Source organism: Macaca mulatta, chromosome 5, assembly GCF_049350105.2.
Source record: "Macaca mulatta isolate MMU2019108-1 chromosome 5, T2T-MMU8v2.0, whole genome shotgun sequence".
Taxonomy (NCBI): Eukaryota; Metazoa; Chordata; class Mammalia; order Primates; family Cercopithecidae; genus Macaca; species Macaca mulatta.
The window spans coordinates 161,903,479-161,917,505 of NC_133410.1; the positions used below are offsets into that span (position 1 = coordinate 161,903,479).

The 14,027-nt window shown below is 38.5% G+C and overlaps 1 protein-coding gene across 13 annotated transcripts in view; it reads left to right on the plus strand.

The window, feature by feature from the left end:
• TRIM2 (tripartite motif containing 2) overlaps positions 1-14,027 on the plus strand; it is a 134,917-nt gene that overhangs the window by 110,552 nt on the left and 10,338 nt on the right. For 8 of the 13 annotated variants that reach the window (XM_015139356.3, XM_078002369.1, XM_078002373.1 and 5 more), the window contains 4 exons: positions 85-252; positions 7,767-7,935; positions 9,190-9,260; positions 13,618-13,758. In XM_015139356.3, the coding sequence (XP_014994842.1) occupies positions 85-252; positions 7,767-7,935; positions 9,190-9,260; positions 13,618-13,758 (549 nt within the window). Of the gene's footprint in view, positions 1-84; positions 253-7,766; positions 8,121-9,189; positions 9,261-13,617; positions 13,759-14,027 lie in introns of all 13 variants that reach the window. The other 5 variants (XR_013417336.1, XR_013417337.1, XR_013417338.1 and 2 more) reach the window with 1 other exon arrangement.

Consider the following 14,027-nt stretch of genomic DNA (forward strand, 5'->3'; position numbering starts at 1 on the left):
ATGTATGGCAGATGTTTTTGCTTATGTCTTCCTCAGTGATGCCTGTGCTAGTTCACATTCCAATGAATGTAATTTATTTCACAGATATTTTCCAATGACGGCCAGTTCAAAAGTCGTTTTGGCATACGGGGACGCTCTCCGGGGCAGCTGCAGCGGCCCACAGGAGTGGCTGTACATCCCAGTGGGGACATAATCATTGCCGATTATGATAATAAATGGGTCAGCATTTTCTCCTCCGATGGGAAATTTAAGGTAAGATTAACTACTAATTGTTCACTAAACAATGGAGAGGAGGAATAGGAAATACAAGATGAAATTGTGTCTTTCTTTTTTGAGATGCCATGCAACAGTCAACAATTCTTCATACACAAAGACATCTGGACATCTAAGTTTGTGAAGTGAGAGTAACAGTGATAATTTCCTAAGTCTATTCATATATATCCTAAATGTGGCTTTGTTTTTTAAAGCAATTAGGTTGCTCAGTCACTTTTTTCTTTAAAACCATAGATTTAGAGGGAAACTGGTCCTGTTACCTCAATTCAATGAAAAACAACAAGCTTTTGAAAAGCGTTATTAAGAGGCAGTTTATATTTCTCAAATTAGTCTACATGTTGTCACTTAGGAGGTACTTTTTACTTTCTCAGGCCTGCAACAGATGATATGGGACAAACAGAATTGTAAAAAATAGTTTCCACCTTTTAAAAATGTACAGGCTCATTTTGGAAAAAAGACTCATACACAAGAAATGACAGCAAACAATTTGTGTCAGTCTCTAATGAGTCATACACACTGATACAATCTGAAAACATATTGTTAAAGTATGTAATATGGGATTTGGAAAGAAAAGAAAATGAAGGCTGAATTTCCAGAGAAAATGCAAGTGGAGCTACACTTTGAGGGATCCCATTGTTTGATATATTTACTATCATTTCCAGCATCAGCATTTTGCAAATAAAGATTTGACTCAGTGTCTTCACCAAATCACCAAAGAGTAGAGAGCCCTCTGGTGATAACAGAAATCTCTCTTATGAGGTGTCATCAAAGAATTGTATCAGCCTGCCCATTTTCTACATTTGTTCATAAGAAAATTATGAGACATCTTGTCAAAGATCTTTGTAAGGGCCAATTGCACTGTGCCTTATATATTTCCCTGTCCAGCCTACTGGAGGCTTCTATTTCTGTTGACAACATGAGTGTTAACTCAGATCAACCCATTGCCATCCCAGCTTATTACTGTTTGACCATCGGCAAATCGTAACTTCCTTGAGCTTCAATAGCCTCGAATTTAAAATTTTGATTTAAAAAAGATCTGTCTTGCCTGGGCATGGTGGCTCATGCCTGCAATCCCAGCACTTTGGGATTGAAGCAGGAGGATCGCTTGAGCTCAGGAGTTCAAGACCAGCCTGGGAAACATGGCAAGACCCTGCCTCTACAAAAAATAAAAAAAAATTAGCCAAGTGTGGTTGCACAGGCCTGTAGTCCCAGCCACTTGGGAGGCTGAGGTGGGAGGATTGCTTGAGCCCAGAAGTTAGAGGCTGCAGTCGCCCATGACTACACTAGTACACTGTAGCCTGGGTGACAGAGTAAGACCCTGTCTCAAAAGAAAAAAAGACCTATCTCATAGGATTTAAGCAAAGACTAAATGAGATTTTATGTGCCACATACAAAATAAAGATCTAAGAAATGAATGTTCTTTTCCATGCCGCTAGTAACCCTGTCCAAAAAAATGAAGTCTTGTTTGGTCAGCTATGGTTTGGGCTTCATGTCCTCACACAGGCACCTGGTGGTCATCACTTCCTTGTCTAGGAGTTTGGAGGTGCTGCTTTTCATAATCCATTCTGGAATTCTAAAGATTACTCAAAGTGTACTCATTGGTTTCTTATTGGAAGAATTTCTATTTTCCTTTTTAAAGTCTTAAGATTGCTGTAGTCCCCTCATTGTTTTTATGAAATGAGTTACTTACATAATTGTGAAACTCTCAGATTTGAGCCTCTATTTTGTGTGAGGCAGCATCTTGTCAATTTTGGAGACTGAAAAGGTGTCATTTTTTATTCCACAATATTGCATGTAATTCTTCAATCACCCTTGAATTTTTGGTTCCACTAGAAATTTAATGGCTCTGTAGGATGACCACATATACATAAAAATCTCCTGACTTTCTGTAGCTCTAACTTCTTCCCCCCCCCCTTTTTTTTTGCATTTTAATAATTGTATATGTGGTAAGACATACCCAAATATGACAAGTTTAATGTGAATATTTATATCTTGAATATCTTGAAAATGTTTATATAGTTTGGAGGCAACCCATTTGTTTATGTTTTATACTCTAGCAAAACTGTGATCTGTCTTTGTAAATTCAGAAGCTAATACTAAAATAGGTTCACATACGGAGACAGGAGTTTTATGTCTAAGGATTAAGGGCTCTCTAAGCATTTTTTGTTCAGTGGTTCAATAGTCTATCTGTAATAGACACTCTTAGAAGAACTGGGTTCTTAGAGTTGGAATATTAAGGGTAATAATGGGAATAAACTCTAAAGAACACTCATGCCCCCTAGAGGACTGGGGGAGTGGAGGTGGTGTAGTTTCAGCAATACCCTTTTCTATGATAGGTGTTGATCAAAACCCAAAGGGTAAAAGGATAGCACATGAAAACACTTTAGGACCCTCACAGGAGTTCATCCAAGTGGAATATCCACAGGTATAGGCAGAGATACTTATTTTCTTCTGTGGTGGGACTCAGTAAAATTAAACAGGTGCTGAGAAAGACATACGTTTAACACCAGTATAGACTCTTTGTATTTATTCCTAGTAGTTCCAGAGATGTAACATCTTATCTCCTTTTCTTTCTTTTATTCACCAATTTATTAGCCCTAATTTTTATTTCTCTCTGCTTCCTCTAAATTTATTCTATCTTCCCCACTGCCTCCTATCATCCAGCCCATCAAGAAACCTTTTCTATCCAAACAAATAGAGACACCTCTGGCCACCTTACTGTAAAATATCTCATCTCTTTCCTGTTCAATTTAAAGACCTATTTGTTGAGTTAAATACCCTGATTAAACCATTCCAAAGGCAGGATTAAAATATTTTTGCTGGGCCAGACTCAGTGACTCACACCTGTAATCCCAGCACTTTGGGAGACCGAGGTGGGCAGATCACCTGAGATCAGGAGTTCAAGACCAGTCTGGCCAACATGGTGATGGGTGCCTGTAATCCCAGCTACTTGGGAGACTGAGGCAGGAGAATCGCTTGAACCCGGGAGGCAGAGGTTGCAATCAGCCGAGATCGCACCATTGCACTCCAGCCTGGGCAACAAGAGTGAAACTCTGTCTCAAAGAAAAAAAAATATCTATATATATGTATAATATATATATTTTATATATTATATATTTATATATTTTTATATATACTTTTATATATTTTGTTTGTTTGTTGTTTGTTTACTATTCTGTTTAAGACGGGGTTGACACAATCAGGGAAATGCAGGGATTCTTACCTTTCACTTGGTTGAATCCAGTGCAACTAAACGAGGAGTGATGAAGGGAAGTGGAAAGAAATTTTGGTTCAATGTTTAAGTTATTCTTTTAGATCTACCCTAGTTGTCACTATGTGATAGAATGGAAGTAATCCTTTATTTTCTCTTTTTATTCTAGATAATTATCCATTTGATATTATTTGTTTGAGTCATCTAAGCAACTGCAAGTGTTCATAATGTTAAGTAGTAATAATATTCTTGTTTTAATCATGGAAGTGCCTTCTCTCCCTTTTGATCTCTGCTGACTTACCCTCCAGTTAGACATGAAAGAACAAATGCCATTTCTTTACCTACCATTATGTTATAGCCTCTTTGATCTTTGGGCTAGATTGGAGAATCAGAATCAAATTTACACAGCAGTTTCTCTTGCCAAGAAAACCACTGTTTCTTTCCTAAGTGATTGTGTTCCTTTGCTCTAAAGAGATGAAATCTGAATCTCTGTCATTTATAAACTTAGAAGAATAAAAGGAGCATATAAAGTCTAAAGTCCCCATCATGGAAAAGTCCCATCCTGCTACTAGAAAATTTAAAAATACATATGTGGTTCACATTATATTTCTATCACACAGCACTAATATAGAGAGATAAAATAAGAAGGCTAAAGCATAACTTATGAGAATATAACTTTTGGGGTTTTCTAAGCTATAGACGCTGATTTCTCACTTTTCATTCCAGAAGTCTATATACATACATGCACACATATAACACGCGTGGACTCAGACTACACTCATCATTCCCTACCTTAATTTGTTTAATAAGATGTCTGAGAGTTTTTGTTGTTGTTGTTGTTATTGTTTTTGAGACAGACTCTCGCTCTGTTACCCAGGCTGGAGTGCAGTGGCGCAACCTCAGCTAACTGCAACCTTCATCTCCCGGATTCCAGTGATTCTCCTGCCTCAGCCTCCTGAGTAGCTGGGATTACAGGCACCCGCCACCACACCCAGCTAATTTTTGTGTTTTTAGTAGAGATGGGGTTTCACCTTGGCCAGACTGGTCTCAAACTCCTGACCTCAAGTGATCCTCCCACTGTGGCCTTCCAAAGTGCTGGGATTACAGGTGTGAGCCACTGTGCCTGGGGGAGAGTTCTTTCATAAAAACACATAGATCTACTTCCCTCCAACACGTCAAGCCTGGGTGCCAGGGAGAACTGTGGTTCTTACAGTTTCCCTGACTTAACATATATTCCCTCCTGCTGTTTCCTCACCTGGGGTGCTCCTTCTCCTTCCTTGTCTACTGTGGCCTCATCAACTTATCACTTCACATGCCTTCTTAGATGGCCTATTTGAATTCTCCCAAGTATATTAAAATGAAGATTCAATACCAGACTCTTTAAAGAGATACAGTAGACATGTTTGTCCCTGCAATATGACTGAGACATACTTGCGGGCAGGAGCTACATCTTATTTGTGTTTGTTTGCCATATGCCTAGAATACAGTGTCAGGCAATAGTGGGTGCTTGGGCAGTGTTTATAGAATTAGGAAATAAATAAGTGAATGAGTGAAGCACTTCTTTATATGTAGTCTAGAAATTCAAGTCATAGAAAGAAAAGTAAATGTACAAGACCTATATCTCATGGCAAATAGACATTTAAATACACACCACAGTCTACTCAGGAACAGGAATAAAATTTAAAATATGATATATGATAGAAATCAAATGCTTTTCCCCTATTTTAAAATATGATAAAAAGTGGAGCCATTTAATCATCATGATTGCCCTATAATAATGCTAGACTTTTAAAATTAATGTATTCAACAAATATTCATTGAATATTTATTATGCACCAAGAAGTGTGTTGCCTCTGAGTACATAAAAGTGAATAAAACACATGTGACTCCCGCCCAAAGAGAACTTAATTCTCATAAAGTTCAATGCGAGATGCCTGGCAATTTTTTTTTTAATTATTGTTATTTAAAAAAAATTTTTTTTTATTATTATACTTCAAGTTCTAGGGTACATGTGCACAACGTGCAGGTTTGTTACATATGTATACTTGTGCCATGTTGGTGTGCTGCACCCATCAACTCGTCAGCACCCATTAACTCATCATTTACATCAGGTATAACTCCCAATGCAATCCCTCCCCCCTCCCCCCTCCCCATAATAGGCCCCGGTGTGTGATGTTCCCCTTCCCGAGTCCAAGTGATCTCATTGTTCAGTTCCCACCTATGAGTGAGAACATGCGGTGTTTGGTTTTCTGTTCTTGTGATAGTTTGCTGAGAATGATGGTTTCCAGCTGCATCCATGTCCCTCCAAAGACACAAACTCATCCTTTTTTTATGGCTGCATAGTATTCCATGGTGTATATGTGCCACATTTTCTTAATCCAGTCTGTCACTGATGGACATTTGGGTTGATTCCAAGTCTTTGCTATTGTGAATAGTGCCGGAATAAACATATGTGTGCATGTGTCTTTATAGCAGCATGATTTATAATCCTTTGGGTATATACCCAGTAATGGGATGGCTGGGTCATATGGTACTTCTAGTTTTAGATCCTTGAGGAATCGCCATACTGTTTTCCATAATGGTTGAACTAGTTTACAATCCCACCAACTGTGTAAAAGTGTTCCTATTTCTCCACATGCTCTCCAGCACCTGTTGTTTCCTGACTTTTTAATGATTGCCACTCTAAGTGGTGTGAGATGGTATCTCATTGTGGTTTTGATTTGCATTTCTCTGATGGCCAGTGATGATGAGCATTTTTTCATGTGTCTGTTGGCTGTATGCATGTCTTCTTTTGAGAAATGTCTGTTCATATCCTTTGCCCACTTTTTGATGGGGTTGTTTGTTTTTTTCTTGTAAATTTGTTTGAGTTCTTTGTAGGTTCTGGGTATTAGCCCTTTGTCAGATGAGTAGATTGCAAAAATTTTCTCCCATTCTGTAGGTTGCCTGTTCACTCTGATGGTAGTTTCTTTTGCTGTGCAGGAGCTCTTAAGTGTAATTAGATCCTATTTGTCAATTTTGACTTTTGTTGCCGTTGCTTTTGGTGTTTTAGACATGAAGTCCTTGGGCAATTTTGATATTAATTATGATCTATAACAATGACAGTGCCGGGCGCGGTGGCTCACGCCTGTAATCCCAGCACTTTGGGAGGCCGAGGCGGGCGGATCACAAGGTCAGGAGATCGAGACCACGGTGAAACCCCGTCTCTACTAAAAATACAAAAAATTAGCCGGGCGCGGTTGTGGGCGCCTGTAGTCCCAGCTACTCGGGAGGCTGAGGCAGGAGAATGGCGTGAACCCGGGAGGTGGAGCTTGCAGTGAGCCGAGATCGCGCCACTGCACTCCAGCCTGGGCTGGGCGACAGAGCGAGACTCCGTCTCAAAAAAAAAAAAAAAAAAAAAAAAAACAATGACAGTGATGGCTTCCCTACAGTGACTGCTTGCTATGTGCTACACTCTACAATAAACCCTTTACCTACCTATTCTACTTAATACATCTTCCAAAAATGCCATAGGGAGTTGTTGAGTTGTCATTTTTTGGACATTTTTTAATGTATAAAGAATCTGAAGTTTGAGGAAATGAAATCCATCTGTGCTATTCCAGTTGTGTTTAAGTCAAGCAATGGAAGTTCCGTCAAGCAAAGTTCCAAGTCATAATCCAGTGATCTTTCACCAGACCACACTGCCTCTTCAGCAGGGAACTGTGACCCCAGTTTAGGGGATCCTAGACTATTTTTGGTGGTGATCTCTTTCAAGAATAAGGATTTTAGGGGCTGGGCATGGGGGCTTATACCTGTAATCCTAGCACTTTGGGAGTACGAGGCGGGTGGATCACGAGGTCAGGAGTTCAAGACCAGCCTGGCCAACAAAGTGAAACCCTGTCTCTACTAAAAATACAAAAAAAAAAAATGGCCGAGCATGGTGGTGCGCGCCTGTAGTCCCGGCTGCTCAGGAGGCTGAGGCAGGAGAATTGCTTGAACCGGGGAGGTGGAGGTTGCAGTGAGCTGAGATTGTGCCACTGCACCCCAGCTTGGGCAACAGAATGAGACTTCGTCTCAAAAAAAAAATAAATAAAAGAACAAGGATTTATATAGATATCAGTAGCAGATAATGCATGTGACAAAGCCAGTTTTCCAAGACAGAAGTTCATTGTGACGTGTGAGTAGCTGTGTACCTGCTTGAACCTTCAGGTAAATGTTGACCAAAACAGTGTTTATCTTCATGTTCTGTAGTGGTTTAAACTTTGACTCTATACTCTACTTCTATTTCTGTACTTGTTTCTAACAGACAAAAATTGGATCAGGAAAGCTGATGGGACCGAAAGGAGTTTCTGTGGACCGCAATGGGCACATTATTGTTGTGGACAACAAAGCGTGCTGCGTGTTTATCTTCCAGCCAAATGGGAAAATAGTCACCAGGTTTGGTAGCCGAGGAAATGGGGACAGGCAGTTTGCAGGTACACTCGATGGTAATATGTAAACCCCCTTTTTTATGTTTCTTCTGCTCACATTTGCATGATGTTGGAGCATGTTGAAGACACCGCATACCTAATGTGTTTGCTGGCTTTGGGAAAGATGCTGGGGATAAAATCTAAGTAAAAGCATGGTTCGTTGCTTCTCAGTCACCACCACCCACCCGGCAGTAAGTTGAGCTGTAGTCCATGTGTGGTTTTTATTGGTGGCAGTTCACAACTCAGAAGTCTAGCTTTGAAATATTCATATTAAATAAGGTATAAATTTTAAAATAAAAATATTTGAAAAACAAGGGAATAGCTACTGTTTCAGCCTAGCTGTAGCTTTGCTTAAAAAGCCACTGAATGATAATTTTTTTCACCTTTCTAGGTTATTGTAAGAGAATAGGAGTCTAGAATATTTGCTGGGTTTAAGGAGGGCAGTCTGTTTTACGTCTCTTTGGTGTAGCACTTTGCAATCACAAGCTTATTTAGGTTTTTGCATCTGCAAGAAGAGGCTGAAAATAGCTTATTAATTTTCTTTTTGAAAGGGTGCTTTTGGCACTTAGTTTAATTTGCATAATATTTGTTTGTGCTTTGTCTCCAGTTCTGCCAAGGTTCTGAATGTCACCCAGAATTATAGTGTGGGTTTTCTGTTCTTTTGTTTCGTTTTGTTTTGTTTTTGAGACAGGGTCTCGCTCTGTCACCCAGGCTGGAGAGCAGTGGCATGATCTCAGCTTACTGCAGCCTAAACCTCCCGGGTTCAAGTGATCCTCCTGCCTCAGCCCTCCAAGTAGCTAGGACTATAGGCGTGCGCCACCATGCCCAGCTGATCAAGTTTTTTAAAATTACATATTGGAGTCCCTTTTCTAATACTGAGTTGCCATGACTTTCCTCGGTGGGAGCTGAGGGCTCTAAAATGACTAACAGATACTCAGGGAAGCTGGCAGATTGACTTTCAGATGGTGGCACGGAGAATGAATTCTGATGCTTACTGCTCCTCCCACTTCATTAGGGCTGCTAGAGCTCCCAGCCTGATTGGGAAGGAGTCAGAATAGACTGGCACAAGCAGAGAATAATATAGGATCCATGTTATCTGGAGCTGGAGGTCTGGCTGAATGATCTTTCAAAGACTGAGTCTGTGATTCTTTGTACTTGCTTAAATAACTAAGTTAATATATTGTGTGATTGCTACAGAAACTGCTATATGTAATCACTTTTGTTGTAGTCATCACGTATTTTTTTCCATCTTTGTTGCAGGTCCCCATTTTGCAGCTGTAAATAGCAATAATGAGATTATTATTACAGATTTCCATAATCATTCTGTCAAGGTACTATAAGCACATGAAATGTTGTTAACTTTTAACTGCTTTTATGGAGAAATTGGTCTGCAAGAAAATAATGCAGTACTTACATGTGGCACCAAAGGGAGTTAACCAGAAGAGTAGACTTTGCTTCTGCTCAAAGATGCCGGTTTTAATTTGGACTTACAGACCTTGGAAAGTTGGGAAATTGAACAAAATGTGGTGGCAATAAGTTGCTTAATTTGAAATTGGTGCAAATGAAGAGGACTTGAAAATTAGATTTTAAAAAGCAGTTCATTAAACTTAGAGGCAGAACTTTCTGAAGCTTAATATTTTGTGACTAGTCAATAAATTAAAATCACTTTTTCAATTTTCTGCATCTTTTTGTTTAAAAAAATTAGGTATTTGGCTCTGTTACAACAACAGATGGCATGGGGAGGGGGATAACCCTAGCATACATTCATATATTTTATACTTCTTAGAATGCTTTCACACATTTGGTGTTCTTTAGAAAACAGTGACCCATAGTATATCTTTCTTACTAGGTACCAGGGGAGAGAGATTTGAACTTTATTATGAGAAAATCAGGAAATAATAAAATGGTTCAAAACAAATTACTCACTTGCTGAAATGATGAGAAAATATTTAGTAATATCCTAGATCAAGCTTCTCAAGGTGTGATGCATGTTCCACTGAAGGTATGATCAGTGACCATAGGCAGTGTACCGTAGATATTTTTATTTTAAGTTATGCATTTATTTTAGTGCTACCTTTTGTTTACATCAAGTGATGCTGTTTTGTACTTATAGACATAATAAAGTTTTTCTTTTAAATACAGTCATTTAAATTTCAAAAGGTGAGTCATTTTAAAGGAAAAATAATAAGGAAACAGCAGAGGATGCCAGTGAGTAAAGTTTGCACTTAGAGAAAATGATTGAGCAACCAAAATAAATAATGACTTATCAATGCTAATGATTGGGATAGCTAGATAAGGGGTAGGATTTTTAACACCCAAAGGTACTGTCTGTGATGTCCTTTCCGCATCCTGGAGAGCCTTTAACCTGAGTAAATGGAGAGGGCTTGGACCTTTTTGATGGGTGCCAAGTCCCTGTGCAGACAGTAGCGCACAGTGGGCTGCAGAAATGGGGTCAGGATAAGGGAACAAGGTGCCCACTGTTGCTTTTTTCTGAAACTGCTCCCTGCCATATTATCTCTTCAGAGATGCTCACATAGTGGCATAGGTCCCCCTACACTCAAATGCAGATAATCTGCATTCCCTGCCGACACTACTATCCATGGGAAGTGTCTTGGTAAAAGGAATAGGATAGTGGAAAAAGTTGATAGCCAAAGAGAGATGGGAGTAGAGAGCAAAGAGGCAGCAGGAACCGGGCTGGGGACTGCCTCCCCGGGGGGGTATAACCATCCTGGAGAATGAGCACAACTGTCAAAGGATAACACAGGTTGTTCTCATACTTCCTACTCTCACTCACTTTGTAGAGGAATCATTCATATAACTACAGGGCATTCAGCAAGAAGAAAACCCATATGAGATCCTAACAGTACAAAGGCCAGCAAATGCTTGCATAGGTTCTGCCCACTCCCAGCTGAAAGGCAGTCATAATTAATCAAGTTGCTCTTTTCCACTAAGCGGAACTGTGATCTCAGAGCCTTTCCTGTCCAGTGCTCCAGGTAACCTCTAAGAATCAACTGGCATTGGTATGTGGGACGGCTCCTATTCACCAGTCCTGGCTGACGCTGTAGAAAGAATTAAAACATATATAAGTAGCTGAAATGCAAGGCAGGTAGCACTAAATAGTTTCATAAAATAGGCACATATAAAGTTTCCTAACTTTCCAAAAGAAAAGAGAAGATTTCCTTAATTAAGATTATCAGGGGAGACTTCCAAACGGAGTTGGTATTTGACATGAGCAGAATTTTGAAATCAGGAAAGGGCTATCATCAAGGTGATTTTTTTTTAAAAAAATTGCTTTATATATTTATTGTAAAAAGCAAAGCTGTAAAAAAAAAACTATTTAAGCTCATACTTCTGCCTCTTAATTTTTCATGTGAATAATTTTTAAGTAATTAAATGGTATTTTAATTGGGAAAAATAGAAAATACGAAACATTCATAATTCTTGAGATTCTGAAAACTCTTCAAGTTTTCAGTATGGTAGAAGTAGATTATTTTAGCTATTTATTTAAACTCAATTTTCTTCTTGTTTAAAAAAACCATAGCCTTTCGTTGTTGTCGTTTCTCTTCTTTTTGACAACTATTGCCAAATAAGTTTTATGGAATATTTGGGTTTTTCTTTCCCATGTAATGCTGGGCAGTTAGCAATAGTTCTGAATTCAGATCACTTCTCTGTTGATAAGTATAAAAAACATATCTATAAGTCAGTGCTAACAAGGGGTCTAGTTAGGTCATTAGCTATCTGCAGAATATATTTTCTTTTCATCACAAAACAAGTAAGACTAGATTTGGCATCCTTCATTATCCCAAAATGAAGCAAAACCACTTGAGTCATTTGGATTATGTCCAGGAAAACATATTGACTCAGAAAGATAAATAAGGCTGGGCACAGTAGCTCACACCTGTAATCCCAGCCCTTTGGGACGCCAAGGCGGACAGCTCACCTGAGGTCAGGAGTTCGAGACCAGTCTGGCCAACAGGGTGAAACCTTGTCTCTACTAAAAATACAAAAATTATCCGGGCGTGATGGCAGGTGCCTGTAATCCCAGCTACTCAGGAGGTTGAGGCAGGAGAATTGCTTGAACCGGGAAGTGGAGGTTGTGGTGAGCCAAGATTGCATCACTGCATTCCAGCCTGAGTGACAGAATGAGACTCCATCTCAAAAAAAAAAAAGAAAAGAAAGATAAACAAAAAGATTATTTGTAGGACTTAATAAGGGAAAAAATAGAGAATAATAAATTGTGTCCACCATAAACATGTTCCCATTGGTCTTTAAAACTAAAGGGGACAAAAAGAGTCAGAAAAAACATTTAAACATGGCATCTTAGTAAAAGCTGGTTGTTCTTGCCTTGTTCCTTTCTAAAGAACCACAGAGGTTGCTTGCTTTCTTGGCAAGTATGTAATTAATTCAGGAAGTAGCCATGACTCTTTCTTTTTATCATAATGTGAGTTTAGCCTATAGAGATGGAAGTGTCCTACTTTCCCAAGGTACTTAACTAAAAGTAATGGTCATTTTGATCTTTTGTAATCAGAGATGACAACAAGTGACATTCTAAAAAGTCTTGAGATCATCCCCAAATGAAGATCTACACTCAAATATAGTGAACTCTTTCAGTTCTACATTTGAGGAAACCTTACTCTCAAAGTGCCTTGTACATAATACTTTCTGACTTGTTAATGAATATTTCTATGCATCTAGGCATCATGACAATGGAAGTTAAAAATAATGTCCTGGAGACATTTCAAAACCATTAGGTATCATCTGAATCATCAAGATACAAATATGCTTACTATAGTGTTCTCATTAAACATTAACATTTTTTTTTCAAAATCAGTGATCTGTATTGATACATATTTAGTAGCACTTTATTAGTAAGAATATGTAATTAACTATAGCACTCCACTGCTTGGCCATATCAGATGTTAGAGAGTTTGCTTAAGAGTTCTGTTGGGCTCCCTTCTTCTAACAGCTTCCCTTCTCTCTACTGAGAGATAAAAGAGTAATAGAAAATAGAGTAATATAAACTACTTTTCTATTCATCAAACCCTTAGGATCATATAAACTCTCGAACTAAAATATCTTCTGAGGGTAAATAAAAAAGCCCTTTTCTTATTTCTCACCTGCTGCTACCACACATGTGCACACACACATGCAATGAATTTCTCCCATTCTAAGTATGAAGTCCAGCCTACTCTTTCTAGTTATGTTGATGTCGTAAAATGATAATAAATTCTGAGCATCTGGCATAACAAAAAACTCCTACTCTCTGATCCAACTTTTAATAGTCATCCATCCTGTTAGAAATATCAATACAATGCCCATTCTTGAAATTTAGCAATTTCTTTAAAGGTGGGAATAATAATATTATTGAAAATTATAGAGCTTCTTACTCATACTAACTTGTATAGTATTATAATTTACAATAAAGATATCTTTCACATAAGGATTTAATAACCAGACATAAGCCAAAAAAAATGATCATTTAACAAATGATAAATCAGATTTATACAGTAATTTGGGGAAACACAATGATATGCAGTCTATCTTGTAGATTTTATTTTCTTGTTTTTAGAATGTCTTAAATCATAGATCTTGTTACAAATAACCTACTCAAACAGATATTTTTTAATCGATAATGTTGATTCAAGTATTTCTATGTAAAACAAAATAATTTAAAAATATTTCATACAGGTGTTTAATCAGGAAGGAGAATTCATGTTGAAGTTTGGCTCAAATGGAGAAGGAAATGGGCAGTTTAATGCTCCAACAGGTGTAGCAGTGGATTCAAATGGAAACATCATTGTGGCCGACTGGGGAAACAGCAGGATCCAGGTAGATCAACGTGCTAATGTATATGGTTAGAGTGTTTGGCATTTGTTAAAAGTGAAGAATTTACTGTCCCCCAAACTGGAATGTTTTCTCTTTTCCTTTGGTTAGGACATAGGACCATAGATACTCTCACCAGAAGGACCAAACTCAGCAAGATGGAGTAGAAAAAAATGTTACCAGAGTGAAACCCTCTAAATCGGGGTTTTAACCTGGACCCCAGAGACCCCGCAAAGGGTCTGAAGATAGAATTCAAGGGGGCCACTGAACAAAAA